The sequence below is a fragment of the Oratosquilla oratoria genome, chromosome 19 (assembly GCF_046742065.1).
Source record: "Oratosquilla oratoria isolate Oo_2021 chromosome 19, ASM4674206v1, whole genome shotgun sequence".
NCBI lineage: Eukaryota > Metazoa > Arthropoda > Malacostraca > Stomatopoda > Squillidae > Oratosquilla > Oratosquilla oratoria.
The window spans coordinates 37,693,723-37,719,854 of record NC_134795.1 but is presented as its reverse complement, the minus strand read 5'-3'; the positions used below and the strand labels follow the sequence as shown (position 1 = coordinate 37,719,854).

The following is a 26,132-nucleotide window of genomic DNA, read 5'->3' as shown; positions in this document are numbered from 1 at the left end:
CCTATCTCCCAGTTCCCTTTCCACCCCTGTTCTCCTCTTCACCTCCTCATTTCTCACTCTATCTAGCCTAGTAACCCCTATCATACTTCTTCTCAGACATTTCATCTCAAATTCCTTCTCTCTTATGTTCCATGTTTCTGCCTCGTACAATGCTGTTGGCACAATCACTCCTTCATATAACTTCCTCTTAGCATCCATTCCCAGATGTCTATTTCTCATTACACTTTTCAATCCACCCTGATATTTACTCGCTTCTCTCAACCTACATTCTACCTCCACCCCCACTCCTCCCTTTCCTGCCACATTTGCACCCAAGTATCTAAAACTATCCACTTCCTCCAGTCTTTCACCCTTAATGCTCACTTCCAGTCTGCATCACTCTCTCCCCTTGTACATCTCATCACCTTACTTTTGCCCACATTTATCTTCAGCTTCCTTCTTTCACACACCTTCTCAAACTTTGTCACTAACTTCCTCAATCCCTCCTCTGATCCTGCTACAAGCACAGTGTTGTCAGCAAACAACAACTGACTCACCTCCCACTTTTCTTTTCTAACCTTTATATTATTTTTGGTACTGGGTATCCATAGTGTTGCTGCGTACTTGAGTTTTGGTCTTATTAGTGTAGTTAAAAAATTGTTTTTTATCATTTCCTCATCCAAATAGGCAAATGCCACTTTGATTGACCACAATAAATTATAGGTTTCTCCGACTATTTTATTAATATGCTTATCCGGGTGTCATGTCTTTGCTGATCATCACTCCAAGGTCTTTTTCAGAGTTTACTTTTTTGACCTCTTCACCAATTTTATAATCTCTCGATATTCTGTTTTTACTTTTTCCAAATTCCATTATACTACATTTCTTGATATTGAATTTCACTTCCCACCTTTGAGTCCATTTCCAGATCTTGTCCAAGTCTTGTTGTAATGAGTTGCAATCCTCCTCAGTTTTTACTTTCTTTAGTATTTTTGCATCGTCTGCAAAGAAATTCATATAACACTCTATTCCTTCGTCCATGTCATTTATGTATAGAGCAAACATGACTGGGGCCAGTACTGATCCCTGTGGGACACCACTTATCATTTCTTCCCAATTTGAGAATTTGTCTCTAATTACTACTTTCATTTTTCTCCCAGTCAGGAAGTCTTTCATCCATTACAATAATTTCCCTCTGATGCCACCAATTGATATATCTTCCTTATTGGTTTATTGTGTGGTACCTTGTTAAGGGAAAAGGGGACAAGTGTGGGTGTAGTAGTTTCAGAGGGATTAGCTTGTTTAGTGTAGTTGGGAAGGCTTATGGGAGGATCTTGATTGAGAGGATTACGAGAGGAACAGAGGGAGTAATTGGTGAGGAACAGTATGGATTTAGGATAGATAGAGGTTGTGTAGATCAGATTTTTGTGGTAAGACAGATATGTGAGAAAGCTATAGGAGAGGGGAAGGATGTGTTTTGGGCTATTATGGATCTGGAAAAGGCTTATGATAGGGTAGACAGGAAGGCACTGTGGGAGGTTTTGTGGATATACGGGATAGAAGGAAAGCTTCTAGGACCTGTCCAGTGTTATGAGAGTAGTAGAGCATGTGTCAGGATTAGAAATGGAGAGAGTGAGTGATTCGAGGTAAAGGTGGGACTTTGTCAGGGATGCGTTATGTTGCCCTGGCTGTTCAACTTGTATATGGATGGGGTGGTGCAAGAGGTAAATGCAAGGGTAGTGGGTCAGGGATTGGAGAAGGTTAAAGAAAATGGAGAAAAGTGGGAGGTGTGCCAGCTGTTGTTTGCGGATGACATTGCGCTTGTGGCAGGATCGGAGGAGGGATTGAGGAAGTTGGTGACAGAGTTTGGGAGAGTGTGTGAAAGAAGAAAGCTGAAGATAAATGTGGGTAAAAGTAAGGTGATGAGATGTACAAGGGGTGAAAGTGGCAGTAGACTGAAAGTGAGCATTAAGGGAGAGCGACTGGAGGAAGTGGATAGTTTTAGATACTTAGGTGCAAATGTGGCAGGAAACAGTGGAATGGAGGTGGGGGTAGAATGTAGATTGAGAGAGGTGAGTAATTGCCTTGGTGGATTAAAAAGTGTAATGAGGAATAGACATTTGGGAATGGATGCTAAGAGGAGACTGTATGAAGGAGTGATTGTGCCAACAGCACTGTATGGAGCAGAAACATGGAACATAAGAGAGGAAGAGAGAAGGAGTTTGAATGTGTTTGAGATGAGGTGTCTGAGAAGTATGATGGGGGTTACTAGGTTAGATAGAATGAGAAATGAGGAGGTGAGGAGAACAGGGGTGGAAAGGGAGTTGGGAGACAGGGTTGATGAAAGAGTATTAGGATGGTTTGGACACATGCAAAGAATGAGTGAAGAAAGACTAGTAAAAGAGGTATGGAAGGCAGATGTGGAGGGAGTGAACATGAGGGGATGTCCTAGGATGAGATGGATGGATGGGGTGAAGGGGGCTTTGGGGAAGAGGGGAATGTCTGTTGATGAAGGACGGGAGAGGACAGAAGACAGGGATGAATGGAGTATGGTTATATATGGATGATGTTGTGATGCATGAGGTGGAATGGGTGGGGGGATGGGGGGTGAGGTAGTATGTGTGAGCAAAATTTGACGCAGTCTTTTCTTTTTATGCATAGGGGGACAGAGAGGGGGGGGTCACCGATTTAATGAAGCAGTGTTGCTGTGGATGTGCTGTGACTTGCGACACTGCCTCGGACCCAGGGCAGTGGACAAGGTGCAGGGATGACCTGTCATCCAGGAGGTGCTAAGATGGGAGGGAGAGTGGAGGGGAGTGGAGTGTATTTAGGGATGGAATGGATGGGAATGATTTTATGCCTTTCTTTTTGGCTACCTCCCTTGTAAGGGGGAAAAAGCCTTGGTATATGTATGTACCTTATCAAATGCTTTTTGTAGGTCCAGAAAGGCACAGTCTGCCCAACCATCTCTTGTATTATGACTATTAATCTTGAGTAGAAGCAGATCAAGTTTGTTGTGAATGATCTTCCTTGTCTGAATCCAATTTTTTTTTTATTCAGTATAGTTTTTTCTTCCTATTTCGTCAACCTATTTTTGACGACCTTTTCACAAATTTTTGCTACTAAACTTGTGTGTGTGCATTTACCTAGTTGTATTTTACGGGAAGGGGAGCTATGCTTGTGGTGTCCCGTCTTCATATCTCATTTTATCTAAACTATTTTTAAATTTATGTATTGTTTTTGCACACACCACTTTCTCATCTAACTTGTTCCAACTGTCTATTACTCTGTGAGGAAAACTGTTCTTTTTCAGATCTCTTCTATAGCTGTCTTTCTTGATTTTCTTTCCGTGTCCTCTTGTATTTCTATCATCCCATTTTATCAGATTCTCTCTATCAACAATTTCTATGCCTTTCATGATTCTGTAAATAGCTATCAAATCTCCTCTCTCTCTTCTTTGCTCTAGTGTCTGTAGTTCAAGTTTTGCTAGTCTCTCTTCATATGATAGTTTTGAGTGTGTTGGTGCCAATTTTGTAATTGCTCTTTGTATTCTTTCAAGTTTTTTTATACATTTCTTTGTACTTGGTGACCACATCGTTGCAGCATATTCCAATCTTGGTCTTATCAGAGTGATTAGAATTTTCTTCACAATTTCTTCATCCAGGTATGTAAATGTCACTTTGATTGTTCTTATTAAATTATAAGTTTCTCCAAAAATCTTATTTATATGTTTCTCAGGTGACATATTATTCATAACAATGACTCCCAGGTCCTTCTCATTTTCTACTTTTTTTATTCCTTCTTCTCCCAATTTATATGATCCTGTTATTCTGTTTTTGCTTTTTCCAAATTCCATTATACTACACTTTTTAGTGTTGAACTCCATCTCCCACTTCCTACTCCATTCCTGTACTTTATTCAGATCGCTCTGTAGTGACTCACAATCTTCTTCCGTGTTCACTTTTTTCAGTTTTGCATCATCTGCAAAGAAGCTCATATAACTTTCAATTTCTTCATCCATATCATTAATACATATAGCAAACATTACTGGAGCCAGAACTGTTCCTTGTGGAACACCGCTTATTACTTCATCCCATTCTGAGTGTCTGTCACTTATCACTACTCTCATTTTTCTTTCTTGCAAAAAGTTTTCCATCCATTTAAGCAGTTTGCCCTGTATTCCTCCTTCAGTTTCTAATTTCTTAAGGAACTTCTTATGTGGTACTTTGTCAAAAGCTTTTTCTAGGTCTAGAAATGCACAATCAGTCCATCCATCTCTTTCTTGTATAATATCTATTAGCCTTGAATAGAAACATATTAAATTGGTGACGCATGATCGTCCTTGTCTGAATCCAGATTGCCTTGGATTTAGCACGTTTTTTTCTAAATATTTTACCCATCTACTTTTGACAATTCTTTCACAAATTTTTGCTATTGTACTTGTTAGAGACTGGTCTGTAGTTGGTAGGGTCTTCTTTATTTCCCCCTTTATATATAGGTACTATATTTGCTTTTTTCCAATCTTCTGGAACTTTTCCTTCTTTCAAGGAACTGTTTATTATGCTATGTATTTTGTCAGCCAGTTCATTCCTGCATTCTTTCAAAATCCAGTTTGCTATTTCATCTGGTCCATGCGATTTTCTGACATCAAGATTACTCAAGTATTTCAATATTTCATTCTTAGTTACTTCTATTTCTTTCATGGGGGGGACTTTCTCTTTCCATTCAATCTCTTCAGGTTGTATGTTCTCCCTTGTAATCACTGATTTAAAATGCTTGTTCATAATTTCTGCCATTTCAATTTCCTCTGTGTATTCAACTCCTCCTTGTCTTAATTTCTCCAAATCTTGTTTGTTTTTCAGTTTGCTGTTTACAAATCTGTAAAATAGTTTTGGTTGATCTTTACATTTTTCTATGACATCTTTTTCATATTTTCTCTTTTCCTCTCTGCACGCTTGTACATATTTATTTCTATAACAAGTATATATTTTCCATTTTTCAGGTCTTTTGTATTTTTTCCATCTGGTCCAAGCTTTGTCTCTTTTGTCTTTTAACTCTCTACAACTTTTGTTGTACCAGCACTTTACATATTCCTTTTCTTGTTTTTGTCTTGGGACATACTTTTCCACTCCTTTTTTGTAAATTTTTGTCAAAATATTCCATTTCTCTTCCACTGTTGTTTCTTCTTTGTATATTCCTTCCCAGTTTTCTTTTTGAAAGAATTCTCTTATTTTATCAATGTTTGTTTTTTCATACATCATTCTTCCTTTTCTATAGTTCATTTCTTTTCATGTATTTTTCCTCATTTAGTTCCAGTTCAATCAGTATATGGTCACTTTTACTTATTGGTGTTTTATATTCAATCTTTTCTACTATTCTAGGTTCAGATGTGATTATTAGGTCTAGTCTCGATGGTTCTTCTTCATTTCTATACCTAGTGTTCTCCTGTATCCACTGTGTCATTGTATGGTCAATAATCATCTCAAATAGAACATTTCCCCATGAGCCGTCTACACCCTTTACTGTCATCTCTTCCCAGCAGACTTCTTTGCAATTAAAGTCGCCCATCATAACTATTCTTCCTCCATCTTCCATTATCTTATTTAATGTTATTTGTGTGTCCTCTAACATACTTTTGTGTTCACTCTCTTCCCACGAGGCTGTTTTTGGAGGCACATAATTTATCACAAACTTTCTGCTCTTCTTATCTCTGTCTTCCACTTCGATCATAATCATCTCTACTGTATTCTTTCCATATGTGACACTCTTCACGTTTATATCCTTCTTAGTCAGGAACATAACTCCACCCCCTTGCTTTGTCTCTCTGTTTCTAATCCAATAATTATATGCGTCATGTCCTACACTGTTGGGTGGTAGTGGACCTTTTAATTTCGTTTCTACAATTCCCATTATGTCCGGTTCTTTTTCCTTCAGATAATCATTCAGCTCATTCAATCCTGTTATTAATCCATCTATATTTGTGTAAGACACTCTTAGTTTTCTGCCACTTCAATTGTATTCTCCGTTTCCCTTTTGTTTTTCTCTAGTATGTCGAATTTCCTTACTTTCATATTCACTACTCTCCAATAGAATTTCTCTTTTTCTGACTGTTCTGTTCTCGTTTTTTTCCTTAGCTTGTTGTCTTTTCATTTTTTCCTCCTCTCTTTCCTCTTTATTCATTTCCCTTTTTATACATACCTTTTTATATTGTTCATTTGCTGCTAGTTTCCCTGTTTTTGATAAGATATTCTCTGCCGTCATTGGTGACCTGAATTTATTCTTAATTGGCCTGGTCTTATCTGTACTATACTTTCCAAGTCTAAACTTCTCTTCAATTTGTTTCATGATTTCAGGTTCATCTTCCTGAACTAATTCTAGTAATCTGCTTACTTTTTCATTTTCCTCATTGATTCTTGTGGTTCTATCTGGGTTGTGTTTCTCTTCCATTCCTAATATAATTATACATTTCTATTTATCTCCTCAGTCTCTTACTATATTCTCCTTTTGTCTCATCACTTTAATAACTGAGTCTTCAGTTTGTTCTTTCATTTGCTGTTTAATTATGTCAGTAAATGCAACTTTACTGTTTTCTTGGATTGTCCTCCAACCCTTAGCTTCTTTAGCTATGGCCTCTTTGTTGTCTTTATTATTCCTCTTTAATTCTTCATTCTCCTCTTTTACTTCTTTTAACTGTGTTTTTAATTCTTCTATTTCTTTGGTTAAGTTTTTGTTCACCTTTTCTAGTTCTTCCAATCTTTCAACCCTTTGCCCAATTTTTGACATATTACCGAACCTAATCTCCCAATGTTCGGTCATTTGTTCAAGTTTTTCCTCTAGTCTTGCCAGTCGGGGGAGGTTGGTATCCGCCCCCCGCTCATTAAATCCATGGAAATTATCCTCACCTTCTATTGTGCTGCTCTTATCTATGTTTCTAATCTTTACATTTTTGTTAGTCCCTTCATCGTCACTAAATTGCTCTGGCCCGCGCTTGTTTACATGGTGTCTGCCTGCCTGGACCAAGTCCTCTCCTTCCTCATTTCCTTCCATTTCCCTCAGTAATCCCTCCCCTTCTCCTTTTTCCTCACTTTCCCACTACACCACGAGCAATCCCCTTCCCTGCAAATACAATAGGTACTTCCTTTGCGTTGAGATCCACGAAAATTTCACTTTTTCTTCAGGACGTCAATCCTCGCCATCTGTCCGACGTAAGTGTGTGTGTGTGTATGTGTGTGTATATACATATTATAAGTGTATTTTGGCAGGAGTTTTTCTTTAATGCATATATCATTAAAAATTATGGCTAGTTGTGCATTAATTATTTTCTTATGTACCTTATTACAGATTTGTGTTCCTTAGAAAGGAATATGACTACATACAGCCAAGTCATAAATTTCCTTTCTAAGGAACACAAATCTATAACAAGGTATATGGAAAATACCTTTAAGAAAATAATTAATGCACAACTAACCATCACTTTTAATGATATATATATATATATATATATGAATAAAGTTTGGTTATGTGGTAAGAGGAAGTAATGGTCATATCAACAATCAAATAAATTTTCTAACGAGGCACACATCATACACAATTAAGTTTTTGGAATTATAATGAATTCCCCTCTCTCACCATATTTTTCATTTCTACACAAATCTCAGACCCACAGATATCTTGTTAGTGTTACTATCCATTGTATTTAATTGATTTCAACAAGTATTTACACTTACATTACTTCTTTAGTTTCTTGCCTAGATACAATGGCTTTTATGTATCTGTCTAAAGATGCTTGAGACTCGGACTCATCCAAAATAGCACTATAATCAAGATGTTTTCTGGATTTTCTTACAGGTCTTCCGTTGGTACCATATTGAACTTCTTCCTGTTCCTTCTGCAAAACATGTCAAACAAAATATAATTAGCATCTTGGTCCTTAAGAGACACATATACACAATTTGGTAGTAATCCTCTCCTTTCCAAGCCTTGAGGTCCACTACAGTGCTGCAGAAGCTTAGCAATTATCAAAAATATACCAAAGGATTTTTTACTCTAGTAAATGGCCACAACCACTGGTTTAGCCTAATGTTACTGTTAAGATATTTCAAAGTTGCTGTCTTGATAGGGTGAGAGTAGAGCAGTGCAAAATGTGGTATTCTGTGTCTTCAGTGCAAAATGTGGCATTCTGTGTCTTCTATTGGTTGCTGTGTCTGAAACAATTGAAGTCTATTACCAGGCCAATTCTGTTGGTATTGTTTTAATGTAGTGTGATGACCCGAATGCAATACTGCCAATGTCGTTCTTATTTGTCTTGAGAATTATTTTTCAGTTGGGTTGATGCTAGAGGAAGCTATGTGAAATATTGAAATTGAAGGTCTAAATACAAAACAATACCATCCTAAATTAATACCATCAGAAGAGAAAATACTCTGTAGAGAAATAAGAATCACACCAGCTTATCTTTATCAAGACCATCATCCAGCACTGAAACAATACATACATACATATACCAAGGCTTTTTCCCCCTTCCAAGGGAGGTAGCCACAAAGGGAAAGGCATAAAAACACTCCCACCCATTTCATCCCTAAATACACTCCACACCCCTCCCACCCTTCCTCTCATCTGAGCACCTCCTGGATGACGGGTCATCCCTGAACCCTGCCCACCGCCCTGGGTCAGAAGCAGTGTCGCAAGACACAGTACATCCACAGCAAGGCCGCTTCATTTAATCGGCGACCCCCCCTCTCCGTCCCCCTTTGCATATAAGGAGAGGACGGGGAGAAATCCCTTCGGGCTGCGTCAAAATTTACTCACACATACTACCCCACCCCCCACCCCCCCCGCCCATTCCTCCTCATGCAGTCACAACATCATCCATATACAACCATTCTCCACTCACCTCTGTCTTCCGTCCTCTCCCTTCCTTCCTCAACAGACATTCCCCTCTTCTCCAAAGCCCCCTTCACCCCATCCATCCACCTCATCCTAGGACGTCCCCTCATGTTCACTCCCTCCACATCTGCCTTCCATACCTCCTTTACTAGTCTTTCTTCACTCATTCTTTCCATGTGTCCAAACCATCCTAATATTCTTTCATCAACCCTCTCTCCCAAATCCTTTTTCACCCCTGTTCTCCTCCTCACCTGAAACAATAGAAACATATAATCAGCCTGGAAATACACCATATATTCCAGATTCAGACACCCCATATGTCAGAATACTTCACCTTACACTTACCAACATTCACAGCAGGCAAATTTTCTCCTCTAAAGTAATATCTGTGCCAACCCAATGCTTACTGCCAGATACCTTATAACTGCAAGTCTACTAAGCATAAACCAAACCATTTAAGATATAGTTTACATGTCTTATTTTAATGCCTGACAATTTTAGTCAATTTGGTAGATGTGTGACTGTCACTATCACCAATCATGCATGTGATCCACATACATGCGACATGGTACTCATCTTTGGTAAGACCTCCAATCTTGTTGACCTCATCAATTTCCCAATCTCAAAACACCTGACTAAATGCAACATGTCACCAGTCCCATTGAACCCTTTCTCATACCTAAACCAATTACATACATACATATACCAAGGCTTTTTCCCCCTTACAAGGGAGGTAGCTAAAAAGAAAAAGGCATAAAATCATTCCCACCCATTCCATCCCTGAATACACTCCACACCCCTCCACCCTCCCTCTTATCTTAGCACCTCCTGGATGACGGGTCATCCCTGCACCTTGTCCACTGCCCTGGGTCAGAAGCAGTGTTGCAAGACACAGTACATCCACAGCAACGCCGCTTCATTAAATCGGCGACCCCCCCCCCCCTCTATGTCCCCCCATGCATAAAAGGAGAAGACGGGGGAGAAATCCCTTCGGGCTGCGTCAAATTTTGCTCACACATACTACCTCACCCCACATCCCCCTGCCCATTCCACCTCATGCATCACAACATCATCCATATACAACCATTCTCCATTCACCCCTGTCTTCTGTCCTCTCCTGTCCTTCCTCAACAGACATTCCCCTCTTCCCCAAAGCCCCCTTCACCCCATCCATCCATCTCATCCTAGGACGGCCCCTCATGTTCACTCCCTCCACATCTGCCTTCCATACCTCTTTTACTAGTCTTTCTTCACTCAATCTTTGCATGTGTCCAAACCATCCTAATACTCTTTCATCAACCCTATCTCCCAACTCCCTTTCCAACCCCGTTCTTCTCCTCACCTCCTCATTTCTCACTCTATCTAGCCTAGTAACCCCCATCATACTTCTCGGACACCTCATCTCAAACACATTCAAACTCCTTCTCTCTTCCTCTCTTATGTTCCATGTTTCTGCTCCATACAGTGCTGTTGGCACAATCACTCCTTCATACAGTCTCCTCTTAGCATCCATTCCCAAATGTCTATTCCTCATTACACTCTTCAATCCACCAAGGCATTTACTCGCTTTTCTCAATCTACATTCTACCTCCACCTTCACTCCACCTTTTCCTGCCACATTTGCACCCAAGTATCTAAAACTATCCACTTCCTCCAGTTGCTCTCCCTTAATGCTCACTTTCAGTCTACTGCCACTTTCACCCCTTGTACATCTCATCACCTTACTTTTACCCACATTTATCTTTAGCTTTCTTCTATCACATACTCTCCCAAACTCTGTCACCAACTTCCTCAGTCCCTCCTCCGATCCTGCCACAAGCGCAGTGTCGTCAGCAAGCAACAGCTGGCACACCTCCCACTTTTCTCCATTTTCTTTAACCATCTCCAATCCCTGACCCACTACCCTTGCATTTACCTCTCGCACTACCCCATCCATGTATAAGTTGAACAGCCAGGGTGACATAACGCATCCTTGACGAAGTCCCACCTTTACCTCGAACCACTCACTCTCTCCATTTCCAATCCTGACACAAGCTCTACTACTCTCATAAAAACTCTTGACAGCTCCTAGCTTTCCTCCTATCCCATATATCTGCATAGCCTCCCACAGTGCCTTTCTGTCTACCCTATCATAAGCCTTTTCCAGATCCATAAAAGCCCAGAAAAAATCATTCTCCTTTCCTATAGCTTTCTCACATATCTGTCTTACCACAAAAATCTGATCAACACAACCTCTACCCATCCTAAATCCACACTGTTGCTCGCCAATACTCCCTCTGTTCCTCTCCTAATCCTCTCAATCAAGATCCTCCCATAAGCCTTCCCAACTACACTTAACAAACTAATCCCTCTGAAACTACTACATTCACACTTGTCCCCCTTTCCCTTGTAAAGTGGAAATATACAGGCACTCCTCCAGTCCTCCAGCACTCTACCCTCTCTCCAGCAAACATTAAATAACCTCACTAGCCAGTCCACCATCACTGTACCTCCTTTTTTTAGACATTCTGCATGGCATCCATCCAGACCAGGTGCCTTACCTGCTTTCATCATCTTAACCCCTTCCATACGGTGCCGCACACGTAGGCGTCATGAGGAGCAAGTGGATTCGCGATGCTGCCATATCGGCGTCTTGACTATATTTATTGTAGTCGCCCCTGTGTTTTTACATTCTCCCAAATGCGCCCTGAATCCCATTCTCTGTGGTTTTCAAAATTCGCGGGTGAAAGAGAGAACGATCGATATAAGCGGCGACTATATTTTATGATGCGAATATTATTACGTTACGTCATACGGCTGGCATTGGCTGCTGCCCGCGAGATTTAAGTCCCGTACTGAAGTGGTTAACAACTGCCTTCATTTCATCCTTCCTTATTTCTCCTCCATTTTCCTCACTCATCACTCTCATTTTCTTCGCATTTCCCACTGCAACTATCTTTCCCTCCCTATCCTCCTTCACATTTAGCAACTCCCTAAAATATTCTGCCCATCTTCCCCTTACTGCCTTCTCTTCCATTATCATCTCTCCATCTGCACCTTTTACCTTTTCTTCTCTACTTGATTCGCCTCCTCTTCCTCTCTTAATTTCTTTCCAAAACATCTTTTTATTACTTTAAAATTTTCTGTCGTACTCTTACCCCACTTCACATCTGCTCTCCTCTTTGCTTCCTTTACCTTTTGCTTTACTTCTCTTTTCTTTTCTTTGTAGCTCTCATATGGCTCCCTTGTCCTATTTTGTAACCAATCTGTGAAAGCTCGCTTCTTCTCTTCTACAACCTTCTTTGTTTCCTCATCCCACCATTCACTACCCTTCCTTCTATTTCCTCCTGTCCTTCTTGTTCCACACATCATCCTTGCACACTTTGTGACTCCCTCCTTGAATCATCCCCATTCCTCCTCCACACTTAACCCAATTACATTACCATAACTTGTATATACACCATATCTAGCCACACCCACCAACCATACAACATTGCATGTTGGGAAAAAGGACTGTGGTACTCCCCAAGGCAGGCGTAGCTCCTCTTGGGGATCGGTGCCACCTGCGTAGAGCTGATGGCCAGGGGTAGTTGCTGCTGTTTGGCCCCCAACTCTTGGGGTTGGGGGGTGGTCCCACGACGTAGACGCTGCAGCTCCAGACAACGTGACACACTTAAACACGATACCCCCACACCTATCCCTCAAAACATAGCAGACCAAATACAAACACTAAACACTGTGATTGCTAATAAAATACACGAACAAAAAACACAAAATTGGCAAAACTTTATCAATGCACTTGATCACAAAACAAACACCAGCAAATTGTACAAAACACTCAACAGCATTACACTATCCAACAGTAACACTACACGCTCTCACGCAGCAATAATCACAACAACAGATAATCTACCCTCAAACAGACAACAAGCAAACGCACTCATACGTCATTTTGCATAGACAAGCCATCTCACTTCTCACCCTGACGACCGACGCACCATCCGACGTAAGAAAGACTTCCCCACAGACTCAGACTATACACCCTTCATAGACAGTCAGACAAAACTCATAATACATAGTCTCAAGCACTCATCTGCCTGTGGCCCTGATAACATAAGCAACATCCACCTAAAACACATTGGACCACAAGGTATACATGCACTCACAAACATTGCAAACTACAGCTATTCACATAACACTATACCTGACATCTGGAAGCATGGTAAAATAATCACCATTCCAAAACCGAACAAAGACCCAACAATCCCAACATCGCACCGCCCAATCACACTTCTCTGCACCCCCTCTAAAGTCATTGAACGCCTAATACTTAAACTTGTCACACCACATATTCCCCTTGCTGACTCACAACACGGTTTTAGGCCACTACACTCCACAAACACTCTTCTGATAAATCTCACACAAAGAATTTTAGATGGCATCAATTCAGATAGGCCCCACCACAGAACACTTCTCATAACATTAGACATTAGTAAAGCTTTTGATGCTATCCCCCACCACAACCTAACAAATAAAATATATAACACAGACATGCACAATAACACCAAAAGATGGCTGGCCAATTATCTGGCAGGTAGGAATGCTTACGTGTCATATAATGGCCAATCATCGCACATCAGAAACATTAAGAATGGAGTACCACAGGGCTCAGTTCTATCCCCCACACTATTTAATCTATACATGCATGACTTACCCACACCAGACAACTCAGAAATACAAATCTCTTCCTACGCAGACGACATAACAATCACATGCACACATCATAACACAGACAAAGCTGCAGAAATAATCCAGCCATACCTTGATACACTCAACACATGGTTCATCACAAACAGACTCAAAATAGCTCCAACAAAATCTACAGCAACACTTCTCACCAACTGGGCAATAGAACACAAATACATAACTCATCTCTACATCAACAACACTCTAATACCACACACAAACACACCGAAAATTCTTGGTGTAACATACGATACATCCATGTCTTTCAAACAACACATCACAAACATAAAAAACAAATGCACACCTAGACTTAACGCACTTAAGTCAATCACTGGAACGACATTTGGACAAAACAAAGAAACTAATATAACAATATACAAACAATGCATACACTCAGTGTTGAATCATGCGAGTCCTGCATGGGCTCCTAATCTCAGACACACACCACAACACCCTTCAAATCATACAAAACAAAGCCCTAAAAACAATTACAGGCTGCACAAATACAACACCAACAGACCATTTACACCATGAAACAAAAGTCCTCAAAGTCAAGGACCACCTCAACATGAGAGGCACACAAACACTTGCCGCAGCCACCACAAACACATCACACCCGCTACACTACATAGCAGAACACTCACACACACCAACAAACATTAAAACAACACCCAAAGACCTTTATTACGCACAAATACTCTCTTCTCTTCCTCCACAACCACCAAATACCAGCCTCCGGAAACATATTCATAATCATATCACTCACCGCTCCATTAACACACTGAAAGACAACACACTGCTGCATGCCAGACCCCCTGATATCCACCCTTCTGAATCCTCTCTCTCACGAAAGGACAGAGTCCACTTGGCCAGACTGCGGTGCGGTCACCACCCAGCACTTCTAAGCTACCAGAAGAGGCTGGATGACCGCATTGTGAACAGCTGCCCAGGATGTAACACTTCACCCCATACCATACAACACATAATGGAAGACTGCATTATACACAATCATGCACGCAAACAACACAACATACACTCTATAAAGGATTTGTGGGAAAACCCAGTTTCGGCTGTAGCATTCCTTGGGGAGAGGGGACTGCTCGGACAGTCTAGGGAACGACAACAACAACAACCATACATGGCTCTGTTCTATCCCCCACGCTCTTTAATCTATACATGCATGACTTACCCACACCAGACAACTCAGAAATACAGATCTCTTCCTATGCAGACGACATAACAATCACATGCACACATCGTAACACAGACAAAGCTGCAGAAATAATCCAGTTATACCTTGATACACTCAACACATGGTTCATCACAGACTCAAAATAGCTCCAACAAAATCTACAGCAACACTTCTCACAAACTGGACAAAAGAACACAAATACATACCTCATCTCTACATCAACAACACTCTAATACCACACACAAACACACCGAAAATTCTTGGTGTAACATACGATACATCCATGTCTTTCAAACAACACATCACAAACATAAAAAACAAATGCACACCTAGACTTAACGCATTTAAGTCAATCACTGGAACAACATTTGGACAAAACAAAAAAACACAACAATACACAAACATACACTCAGTGATGAATTATGTGAGTCCTGCATGGGCTCCTAATCTCAGTGAGACACACCACAACACCCTTCAAATCATACAAAACAAAGCCCTAAAAACAATTACAGGCTGCACAAATACAACACCTACAGACCACTTACACCATGAAACAAAAGTTCTCAAAGTCAAGGACCACCTCAATATGAGAGGCACACAAACACATCACACCCGCTACACTACATAGCAGAACACTCACACACACCAACAAACATTAAAACAACACCCAAAGACCTGTATCACACACAGATACTCTCTTCTCTTCCTCCACAACAACCAAATACCAGCCTCCGGAAACATATTCATAATCATATCACTCACCGCTCCATTAACACACTGAAAGACAACACACTGCTGCATGCCAGACCCCCTGATATCCACCCTTCTGAATCCTCTCTCTCACGAAAGGACAGAGTCCACTTGGCCAGACTGCGGTGTGGCCACCACCCACCACTTCTAAGCTACCAGAAGAGGCTGGATGACCGCATTGTGAACAGCTGCCTAGGATGTAACACTTCACCCCATACCATACAACACATAATGGAAGACTGCATTATACACAATCATGCATGCAAACAACACAACATACACTCTATAAAGGATTTGTGGGAAAACCCAGTTTCGGCTGTGGCATTCCTTGGGGAGACGGACTGCTCAGACAGACAGTCTAGGGAACGACAACAACAACAACCATACAACTAACCCCTATATAACGGAAAAGAATACTGCCACCAAGTATTCCCACTTCGATCGTAAGAGGCGAGAAAAAAGGGACGGGGATTGGGACTAGGCATCCTTCTCCTTGTAGCCCTACAGGGCACATTCCTAGAAAAAAAGGCAGAGGTATAAGAGGGGCTGGAGGGCCTCGGTCCAGCACCCTAAGGTTTGGGTCTTTTAATGTGCGTGGATGTGGTACAGATGAGAGTAAAAGGGAAGAGATAGGTAGTATGTTTGTGAGAAGAAAGATAGATGTGTTGGCTTTGAGTGAAACTAAGCTGAAAGGGAAGGGCGACTGTAAGTTTGGGAGTGTAAGTGGGAGGTTATCAGGAGTGAAGAGAGGGCGAGGGAGGGAAGGGGTGGCTATTCTAGTAAGTGAAGAGATAGGTAAACGTGTAGTGGAGTGGAAGGAGGTTTCCTCAAGGATAATGTGGATGAAGGTGAAACTGGTTAAGGAGATGTGGGTTTTTGTAAGAGCATATGGGCCTGGCAGTGAGAAGAATGTAGAAGAAAGGGAGGCCTTTTGGATAGATGAATGCATAGATGGTTTAGGGAGAAGTATAAATGTAATAGTACTGGGAGACCTTAATTCTAGGGTAGGCAAGGAGCCAATTGATGGAGTGGTTGGGAAATGTGGAGTTCCAGGAAAGAATCATAGTGGAGAGTTGATGGAGGAAATGTGTCTAGAAAGAGAGTTGATGATAGCAAATACAGTGTTTTGGAAGAAAGTCAAGCATAAGTACACATGGGAGAGGGTGGTGGAGGGAAAGGTGGTAGATAGAGCTTTAATGGACTATGTAGTGGTAAATAGGATTATGATGGGAAGAGTTAGGGATGTACATATGCTAAGGGGAGAGGGTGGGGGAATATCACATCATTTTCTGGTGGAAGGTAAGTTGAGAGTGGAGGACAGATGGAGGAAGAGGAAAGGGACAAAAGGTAGGGAGGTGCTTAGAGTGAACTCTCTAAACGAAGAGGAAAAGGAGAAGGAGTACAAGAGGAAGCTGAAGGAGTGGGAGGGAGTGAAGGATAGAGTGGAGGTAGGTGTGGAGGAGGAATGGGGATGGTTCAAGGAGGGAGTCACAAAGTGTGCAAAGATGGTGTGTGGAACAAGAAGGTCAGGAGGAAATAGAAGGAAGGGTAGTGAATGGTGGGATGAGGAAATGAAGAAGGTTGTAGAAGAGAAGAAGCGAGCTTTCACAGATTGGTTACAAAGTAGGACGAGGGAGTCATATGAGACGTACAGGGAAAAGAAAAGAGAAGTAAAGAAAAAGGTAAAGGAGGCAAAGAGGAGAGCAGATGTAAAATGGGGAAAGAGTATGACAGAAAATTTTGAAAGTAATAAAAAGATGTTTTGGAAAGAAATTAAGAGAGGAAGAGGAGGCGAATCAAGTAGAGAAGAAAAGGTAAAAGGTGCAGATGCAGAGATGATAATGGAGGAGAAGGCAGTAAGGGGAAGATGGGCAGAATATTTTAGGGAGTTGCTTAATGTGAAGGAGGATAGGGAGGGAAAGATTGCTGCAGTGGGAAATGCTAAGAAAATGAGAGTGATGAGCGAGGAAAATGGAGGAGAAATAAGGAAGGATGAAGTGAAGGCAGCAGTTAAGATGATGAAAGCAGGTAAGGCACCTGGTCTGGATGGATGCCATGTAGAATGTCTTAAAAAAGGAGGTATAGTGATGGTGGACTGGTTGGTGAGGTTATTTCATGTTTGCTGGAGAGAAGGTAGAGTGCCAGAGGACTGGAGGAGTGCGTGTATAGTTCCACTTTACAAGGGAAAGGGGGACAAGTGTGAATGTAGTAGTTTCAGAGGGATTAGCTTGTTAAGTGTAGTTGGGAAGGCTTATGGGAGAATCTTAATTAAGAGGATTAGGAGAGGAACAGAGGGAGTAATTGGTGAGGAACAGTGTGGGTTTAGGACAGGTAGAGGTTGTGTAGATCAGATTTTTGTGGTAAGACAGATATGTGAGAAAGCTATAGGTAAGGGGAAGGATGTTTTCTGGGCCTTTATGGATCTGGAAAAGGCTTACAACAGGGTAGACAGAAAGGCACTGTGGGAGGTTATGTGGATATACGGGATAGGAGGAAAGCTTCTGGGAGCTGTCAAGAGTTTTTATGAGTAGTAGAGCTTGTGTCAGGATTAGAAATGGAGAGAGTGAGTGGTTTGAGGTGAAGGTGGGACTTCGTCAGGGATGTGCTATGTCGCCCTGGCTGTTCAACTTATACATGGATGGGGTGGTGCGAGAGGTGAATGCTAGGGTAGTGGATCAGGGATTGGAGATGGTTAAGGAAAATGGAGAAAAGTGGGAGGTGAGCCAGCTGTTGTTTGCGGACGACACTGCGCTTGTGGCAGGATCGGAGGAGGGATTGAGGAAGTTGGTGACAGAGTTTGGGAGAGTGTATGATAGAAGAAAGCTGAAGATAAATGTGGGTAAAAGTAAGGTGATGAGATGTACAAGGGGTGAAAGTGGCAGTAATCTGGAAGTGAGCATTAAGGGAGAGCGACTGGAGGAAGTGGATAGTTTTAGATATTTGGGTGCAAATGTGGCAGAAAAGGGTGGAGTGAAGGTGGAGGTAGAATGTAGATTGAGAGAAGCAAGTAAATGCCTTGGTGGTTTAAAAGGTGTAATGAGGAATAGGAATCTGGGAATGGATGCTAAGAGGAGACTGTATGAAGGAGTGATTGTGCCAATAGCACTGTATGGAGCAGAAACATGGAACATGAGAGAGGAAGAGAGAAGGAACTTGAATGTGTTTGAGATGAAGTGTCTGAGAAGTATGATGGGGGTTACTAGGCTAGATAGAGTGAGAAATGAGGAAAGGGAGCTGGGAGATAGGGTGGATGAAAGAGTATTAGGATGGTTTGGACACATGCAAAGAATGAGTGAAGAAAGACTAGTAAAGGAGGTATGGAAGGCAGATGTGGAGGGAGTGAACATGAGGGGCCGTCCTAGGATGAGATGGATGGATGGGGTGAAGGGGGCTTTGGGGAAGAGGGGAATGTCGGTTGAGGAAGGACGGGAGAGGACAGAAGACAGGGGTGAATGGAGAATGGTTGTATATGGAAAATGTTGTGAAGCATGAGGTGGAATGGATGGGGGAATGGGGGTGAGGTAGTGTGTGTGAGCAAAAATTTTTGACGCAGCCCGAAGGGATTTCTCCCCGTCCTCTCCTTTATGTGGGGGGATGGAGAGGGGGGGGTCGCCGATTTAATGAAGCAGCCTTGCTGTGGATGTGCTGTGTCCTGCGACACTGCTTCTGACCCAGGGCAGTGGACAGGGTGCAGGGATGACCCGTCATCTAGGAGGTGCTAAGATGGGAGGGAGGGTGGAGGGGTGTGGAGTGTTTTCGGGGATGAAATGGGTGGGAATGTTTTTGTGCCTTGTCCTTTTTGGCTACCCCCCTGGTAAGGGGAAAAAAAGCCTTGGTATATGTATGTATGTAACACCCATAACTATATTTGATGAGTAACACATCTCACATATGGCAATCCACAATCCACAATCCCTTGCCCTTTATTAATGATGGCTGTGCTGTTAGAGATAGGAATGCCGAGGTCAAGGCCTGGCACTAGGAGTACCTAGGTCACATACCTGGCACTAGGGACTACCCAGGTCAAGTACCTGGTAGGAGGATTGCCGAGGTCAAGGCCCGGCACTAGAGTGCCTAGGTCACGTACCTGGCACTAGGGCTGTCTAGGTCAAGGACCTAGTTAGCAGAAGTAGGGACATCTCCCTTACCTCTCATTGTATATAATCTTCATACCTGAGAATAAATCCAAGAAAGTCCCACCAAGACTTTACCTCACCCACTAAATCACCATTTCATATCACGAAATACATTTGTTTTGTTACAAATGTCACCACAAGAATGGGTTTCTGATAACAAAATCATTCAGACACTTACCCCAATTTCTTCAAACATTGAAAAATCTCTGGAAATGGTGGCTTCGTATAAACGTAGCTGTAGAGGTGTTAAGGGAGTATATACAAGAAGTTCTTTCTTTGGTGGAATCTCCACATCTACATCGATCTTTGTACGTCTTAAAAGGAAGGGATTTAGAATCTGCAATTACAAAGAACAATTAAACATCCATCTATAGAGTGGGAGAAAAAAATGAATGGTGGTGGGGTCAATGGTCATTAACTAAAAGTGGTAGTACTGTAAGTAGTAGTTGTAGTAGTGGTGGTGGTAGTTATAGTAGTAGTGGCAGTAGTAGTAATAATAATAATCTATATTCTATCTATATACCAAGGGCTTCTCCCTTACAAGGTAGGTAGCCAAGGCAAAGGCATGCACTCACTCCCGCCCATTCCACTCCAATGCACCACTCTTGTTTCCCTTTTACCTTAGTTCTTTGTGGATAATAGGTCATCCCCATCTCCTGCCCACTGCCTGGGTCAGATGCAATGCAACATGACAAAGCACATCTACAGTACAGCCACTTCACTTACATAGTGACCCCTTCTCCCTGTCCTCTCACGAGGAAAATAAGAGATGGGGAGAAATTGCTTCAGGCTGCGTCAAAATATCATCCATAAACAACCATCCTCCACTCACCCCTATCACTCTATCCATTCATCTCATCCTTGGTTGTCCCCTAAGTTCAATCCATTCACCTCTGCTTTCCACACCTTTTTTGCTCATCTTTCTTCACTCATCCTTTCCACGGGTCCAAATCATCCCAATAATTTTTCATCAGCCCTATCTGCCTGCTCCCTTTCCCCCCCATTCTCCTCTTTATTTCTCACTCTTTCCAACCCTGTAACTTTTACTACTCTTCTCAGACACTTAAATGCACTTAAACTTCTCCTTTTAGCCTTTCTTAAATTCTAAGTCTTTGCCCCATACAGTGTTTTAGGCACTCACCCATTCATATAATATTCTCTTTGCATCCATTTCCATATGCTTATTTCTCATGACACTTTTCAATCCCCCAAGACTTTTACTTGCTTCTCTCAATCTACAATTTACTGCTACTCCCACTCCTCCATTTCCAGCCACATGCAACCCCAAATACTTAAAACTGTCTACTTCCTTTCTTCCAAGACATAACATATGCATGAAAATTCAAATTTTGACTCACCTTATGTAGGGTGGTTATTATTTGTCTCTCCTGTTCTTGCTGTAAAATTTTTGAGTCTGCATCATCTTCCATCATATTTGCAATGTTGAACCATGACTCAAACACACTTAAATTGTCAAAAATTTCAGGCAAAAGGAAGTTGAGTAGGGACCATAACTCCGACAGATTATTTTGAAGAGGTGTACCTGTCAGTAACAGTCGATTGGTGGTTGGCAGGGTTCGAAGTGACCTTGGTGACGAGAAATCAATTAGCTCAAATTGAAGAAAAATTCAGTAAAAAACGTCCATTTCAAAATGACAAAATGCTAATTTACATACCGAATAAGTCGACATTCAAAATTTTTTATCCTATGCCCTTCATCTACAACAAGGTACCTCCAGCGTTGCTTGGCTAGGTGGCTTTGGTCTCGAATGACAACCTGAAAAGCAAAGTGGTCATTATTTATCATACTATGACCATTATTGCTGGTTACCTGAAGGCCACAGGTCTTTTTTTTGCAAAAGACCAGGGGCAATGGATTGATTGATTGACTGACCACCAGTGACAGCTGGGCTGTGGGTTTCCAGTTACTGAAACACAAAGCAGAAAATGAATGGATGAAATAGGTGGGAGTGGATTTATGCCTTTGACTTTGACTATCTCCCTTGTAAGGGCGAAGAAGCCCTTGGTATATGTTTGAAATACAAAGCAAGTTATTATTTTGTATACTTCTCCATTTCTATCTCTTGGTATCAATGACAGGAACCTGGAAGTGAAGGGGTCCTGCAAAATAGACGTCAGAGAGAACCATCTCCCTGCCACCAATTTTCAAGACCCATCAACATTCTTTCTTCCATGGGAATGACAATTAGTCTCTGAACTGAGCCCAATATCTCTATCATCTATCTATATATCAAAGGGCATCTTCCCCATTATAAGGAAGAGAACCACCCAAGGCACAACCCAACCCATCACCCAGTTTCCTTTATATCTTAGCTCCTTGAGGATGAAGTGTCATCCCTGGCTGTCACCCATTGCCTGGATCAGAAGCAAATCAGCATGACACAGCTCATCCAAAGCAGTGCCCCACTACTTCATTAACTTGGTGATTCTATCTCCTCCTCCTCTCCTCATACAGAAATAAAGATGAAGAGAAATCCCTTTGGGCTAGATCAATTCATCTCTATCAAATATGACTATTTCCTCCATCACTTCACAGAAGGAGAACTGGCAACCAGTGACTACTCCCTTCCTCCTTTTCCTATTTCTTTTGGTCTCTGTGAGCCCTGATACTGTCAGGTAGATTTCAAACACCATTTTCAACTAAATCCATGCCAAATACTTATTCATTACCTCCTCTCCCCTAAAGGGCCTAAAGCGGCCCATACACAATCCATTATATTGTGCAATTTCATTGTCAATACTCTGAATTGACAATTAAATTGACCGTGTATGGGTGATATATCGCCCATACACGGTCAATTTGACTGTGTATGGGCGATATATTGCCCATACACGGTCAATTTAATTGTCAATTCAGAGTATTGACAATGAAATTGCGCAATATAATTGATCGTGTATGGGCCGCTTTACTCAAGATATCAATATGGGGCATTTTGGCCATGTTGGCTTCCTTTCTTGGCAGCTTCATTCTCTACCTGCCAAAGTTCCTGTTTAACCCTACAGGCTCCCTACTTTCTTTGCTACACCACAGTACTACTGCTGGCATGGTCTATTCAAATATCTCATACTCAATGAAGTTACTAACAATTCTGATGTTAATACTATTGTCATCAAATGATTATCAATCAATCAATCAATCACCAAAGTTCCAGTTTAACCCCTTCCATACGGTGCCGCACACGTAGGCGTCATGGACTTAGATCTCGGTGGCAGCAGCCAATGCCAGCCGTACGACGTGTCGTAATAATACTCGCATCATAAAATATAGTCACCGCTTATATTGATCGTTCTCTCTTCACCCGTGAATTCTGATAACCATAGAAAATGCGATTACAAAAGAATTAGAAAGAATGTCATTATGGAGGGGCGACTACAATATATATAATCAAGACGCCGATATGGCAGCCTCGCGAATACACTCGCTCCCCATGACGCCTACGTGTGCGGCACCGTATGGAAGGGGTTAAGCCTACAGGCTCCCTACCTTGTTTGTTAAACTACAGTGATGCTGCTGGCATGGTCTATTAATCTTTAATACTCAATGAAGTTATTAACAATTTTGATGTTAATACTAGTGTCACCAAATGAATTTCAATCAATCCACAGCCCCACAGCAGCTGGCTTACAATGGTCCTTGAAATGTTCCAGATCTCTCTAGAAATAAACATTGGACTGTCTACGTTGTATTTGTACGGGACCATTTCTATGTCACTTGCTCAAAGCAGTAGGCAGAGGAGAGCAGTCACCAGTTGTCAGCTCCTCATGTGTGAACAAATCTAATAAATGCAGTTATAATTAATATGGAGATCTTGGGCCCACTGTGGAGACTAAGGATCAGCCCCTTAGGGCAGCAACACCTGATGAAGGTGAGGTTGATGTGTTTTGAAAATGGGCAGCTTTGCTGTCCATCTTACAGGACCACCACATGCTGGTATCTATCATTGGTCCCTAAATGAATCCTATTTTTCACACTACAAATATCTACAGAACACATTTTATAATGAAAATTAACACATGCTGAACTTACTTCATAAGATGTAACAACAACTGGCATAACTGGAACAGCACAGTCCTCAACATTTACATCATACATACATACATATACCAAGGCTTTTTCCCCCTTACAAGGGAGGTAGCCAAAAAGGGAAAGGCATAAAATCATTCCCACCCATTCCATCCCTGAATACACTCCACACCCCTCCACCCTCCCTCTTATCTTAGCACCTCCTGGATGACAGGTCATCCCTGCACCTTGTCCACTGCCCTGGGTCAGAGGCAGTGTCGCAAGACACAGCACATCCACAGCAAGGCCGCTTCATTAAATCGGCGACCCCCCTCTCTCCGTCCCCCCATTGCATAAATGGAGAGGACGGGGAGAAATCCCTTTGGGCTGTGTCAAATTTTGCTCACACATACTACCTCATCCCCCATCTCCCTGCCCATTCCACCTCATGCAATCACATCATCATCCATATACAACCATTCTCCATTCACCCCTGTCTTCTGTCCTCTCCCGTCCTTCCTCAACAGACATTCTCCTCTTCCCCAAAGCCCCCTTCACCCCATCCATCCACCTCATCCTAGGACGTCCCCTCATGTTCACTCCCTCCACATCTGCCTTCCATACCTCTTTTACTGGTCTTTCTTCACTCATTCTTTCCATGTGTCCAAACCATCCTAATATCCTTTCATCAACCCTATCTCCCAGCTCCTTTTCCACCCCTGTTCTCCTCCTCACCTCCTCATTTCTCACCCTATCTAGCCTAGTAACCCCCATCATACTTCTCGGACACCTCATCTCAAACACATTCAAACTCCTTCTCTCTTCTTCTCTTCTGTTCCATGTTTCTGCCCAATACAGTGCTGTTGGCACAATCACTCCTTCATACAGTCTCCTCTTCACATCCATTCCCAAATGTCTATTCCTCATTACACTCTTTAAACCACCAAGGCATTTACTCGCTTCTCTCAATCTACATTCTACCTCCACCTTCACTCTGCCTTTTCCTGCCACATTTGCACCCAAGTATCTAAAACTATCCATTTCCTCCAGTTGCTCTCCCTTAATGCTCACTTCCAGTCTACTGTCACTTTCACCCCTTGTACATCTCATCACCTTACTTTTACCCACATTTATCTTCAGCTTTCTTCTATCACATACTCTCCCAAACTCTGTCACCAACTTCCTCACTCCCTCCTCCGATCCTGCCACAAGCACAGTGTCATCCGCAAACAACAGCTGGCACACCTCCCACTTTTCTCCATTTTTTTTAATCATCTCCAATCCCTGACCAACTACCCTTGCATTTACCTCTCGCACTACCCCATCCATGTATAAGTTGAACAGCCAGGGCGACATAACACATCCTTGACGAAGTCCCACCTTTACCTCGAACCACTCACTCTCTCCATTTCCAATCCTGACACAAGTTCTACTACTCTCACAAAAACTCTTGACAGCTCCCAGAAGCTTTCCTCCTATCCCCTATCCCACAGTACCTTTCTGTCTACCCTATCATAATCCTTTTCCAGATCCATAAAAGCCCAAAAGACATCCTTCCCCTTTCCTATAGCTTTCTCACATATCTGTCTTACCACAAAGATCTGATCTACACAACCTCTACCCATCCTAAATCCACACTGTTCCTCACCAATTACTCCCTCTGTTCCTCTCCTAATCCTCTCAATCAAGATCCTCCCATAAGCCTTCCCAACTACACTTAACAAGCTAATCCCTCTGAAACTACTATATTCACACTTGTCCCCCTTTTCCCTTGGAAAGAGGAACTATACAGGCACTCCTCCAGTCCTCCAGCACTCTAACCTCTCTCCAGCAAACATTAAATAACCTCACCAACCAGTCCACCATCACTGTACCTCCCTTTTTCAGACATTCTGCATGGCATCCATCCAGACCAGGTGCCTTACCTGCTTTCATCATCTTAACAACTGCCTTCACCTCATCCTTCCTTATTTCTCCTCCATTCTCCTCACTCATCACTCTCATTTTCTTCCCATTTCCCACTGCAACTATCTTTCCCTCCCTATCCTCCTTCACATTTAGCAACTCCCTAAAATATTCTGCCCATCTTCCCCTTACTGCCTTCTCTTCCATTATCATCTCTCCATCTGCACCTTTTACTTTTTCTTCTCTACTTGATTCGCCTCCTCTTTCTCTCTTAATTTCTTTCCAAAACATCTTTTTATTACTTTCAAAATTTTCTGTCATACTCTTACCCCACTTCACATCTGCTCTCCTCTTTGCCTCCTTTACCTTTTGCTTTACTTCTCTTTTCTTTTCTTTGTACCTCTCATATGACTCCCTCGTCCTATTTTGTAACCAATCTGTGAAAGCTCGCTTCTCTTCTACAACCTTCTTTGTTTCCTCATCCCACCATTCACTACCCTTTCTTCTATTTCCCCCTGTCCTTCTTGTTCCACAC

General features: G+C 42.0%; 1 protein-coding gene across 4 annotated transcripts in view; it reads right to left on the bottom strand.

Moving 5' to 3' along the window:
- The window catches only part of LOC143035843 (lymphoid-specific helicase-like), a 115,578-nt gene that overhangs the window by 22,956 nt on the left and 66,490 nt on the right, over positions 1–26,132 (bottom strand). For all 4 annotated transcript variants that reach the window (XM_076202902.1, XM_076202905.1, XM_076202903.1 and 1 more), the window contains 4 exons: positions 21,345–21,445; positions 21,027–21,255; positions 19,847–20,005; positions 7,707–7,867 (listed from right to left, as the gene is read on the bottom strand). In XM_076202902.1, coding sequence (XP_076059017.1) covers positions 7,707–7,867; positions 19,847–20,005; positions 21,027–21,255; positions 21,345–21,445 — 650 coding nt within the window. The remainder of the gene's footprint in view (positions 1–7,706; positions 7,868–19,846; positions 20,006–21,026; positions 21,256–21,344; positions 21,446–26,132) is intronic.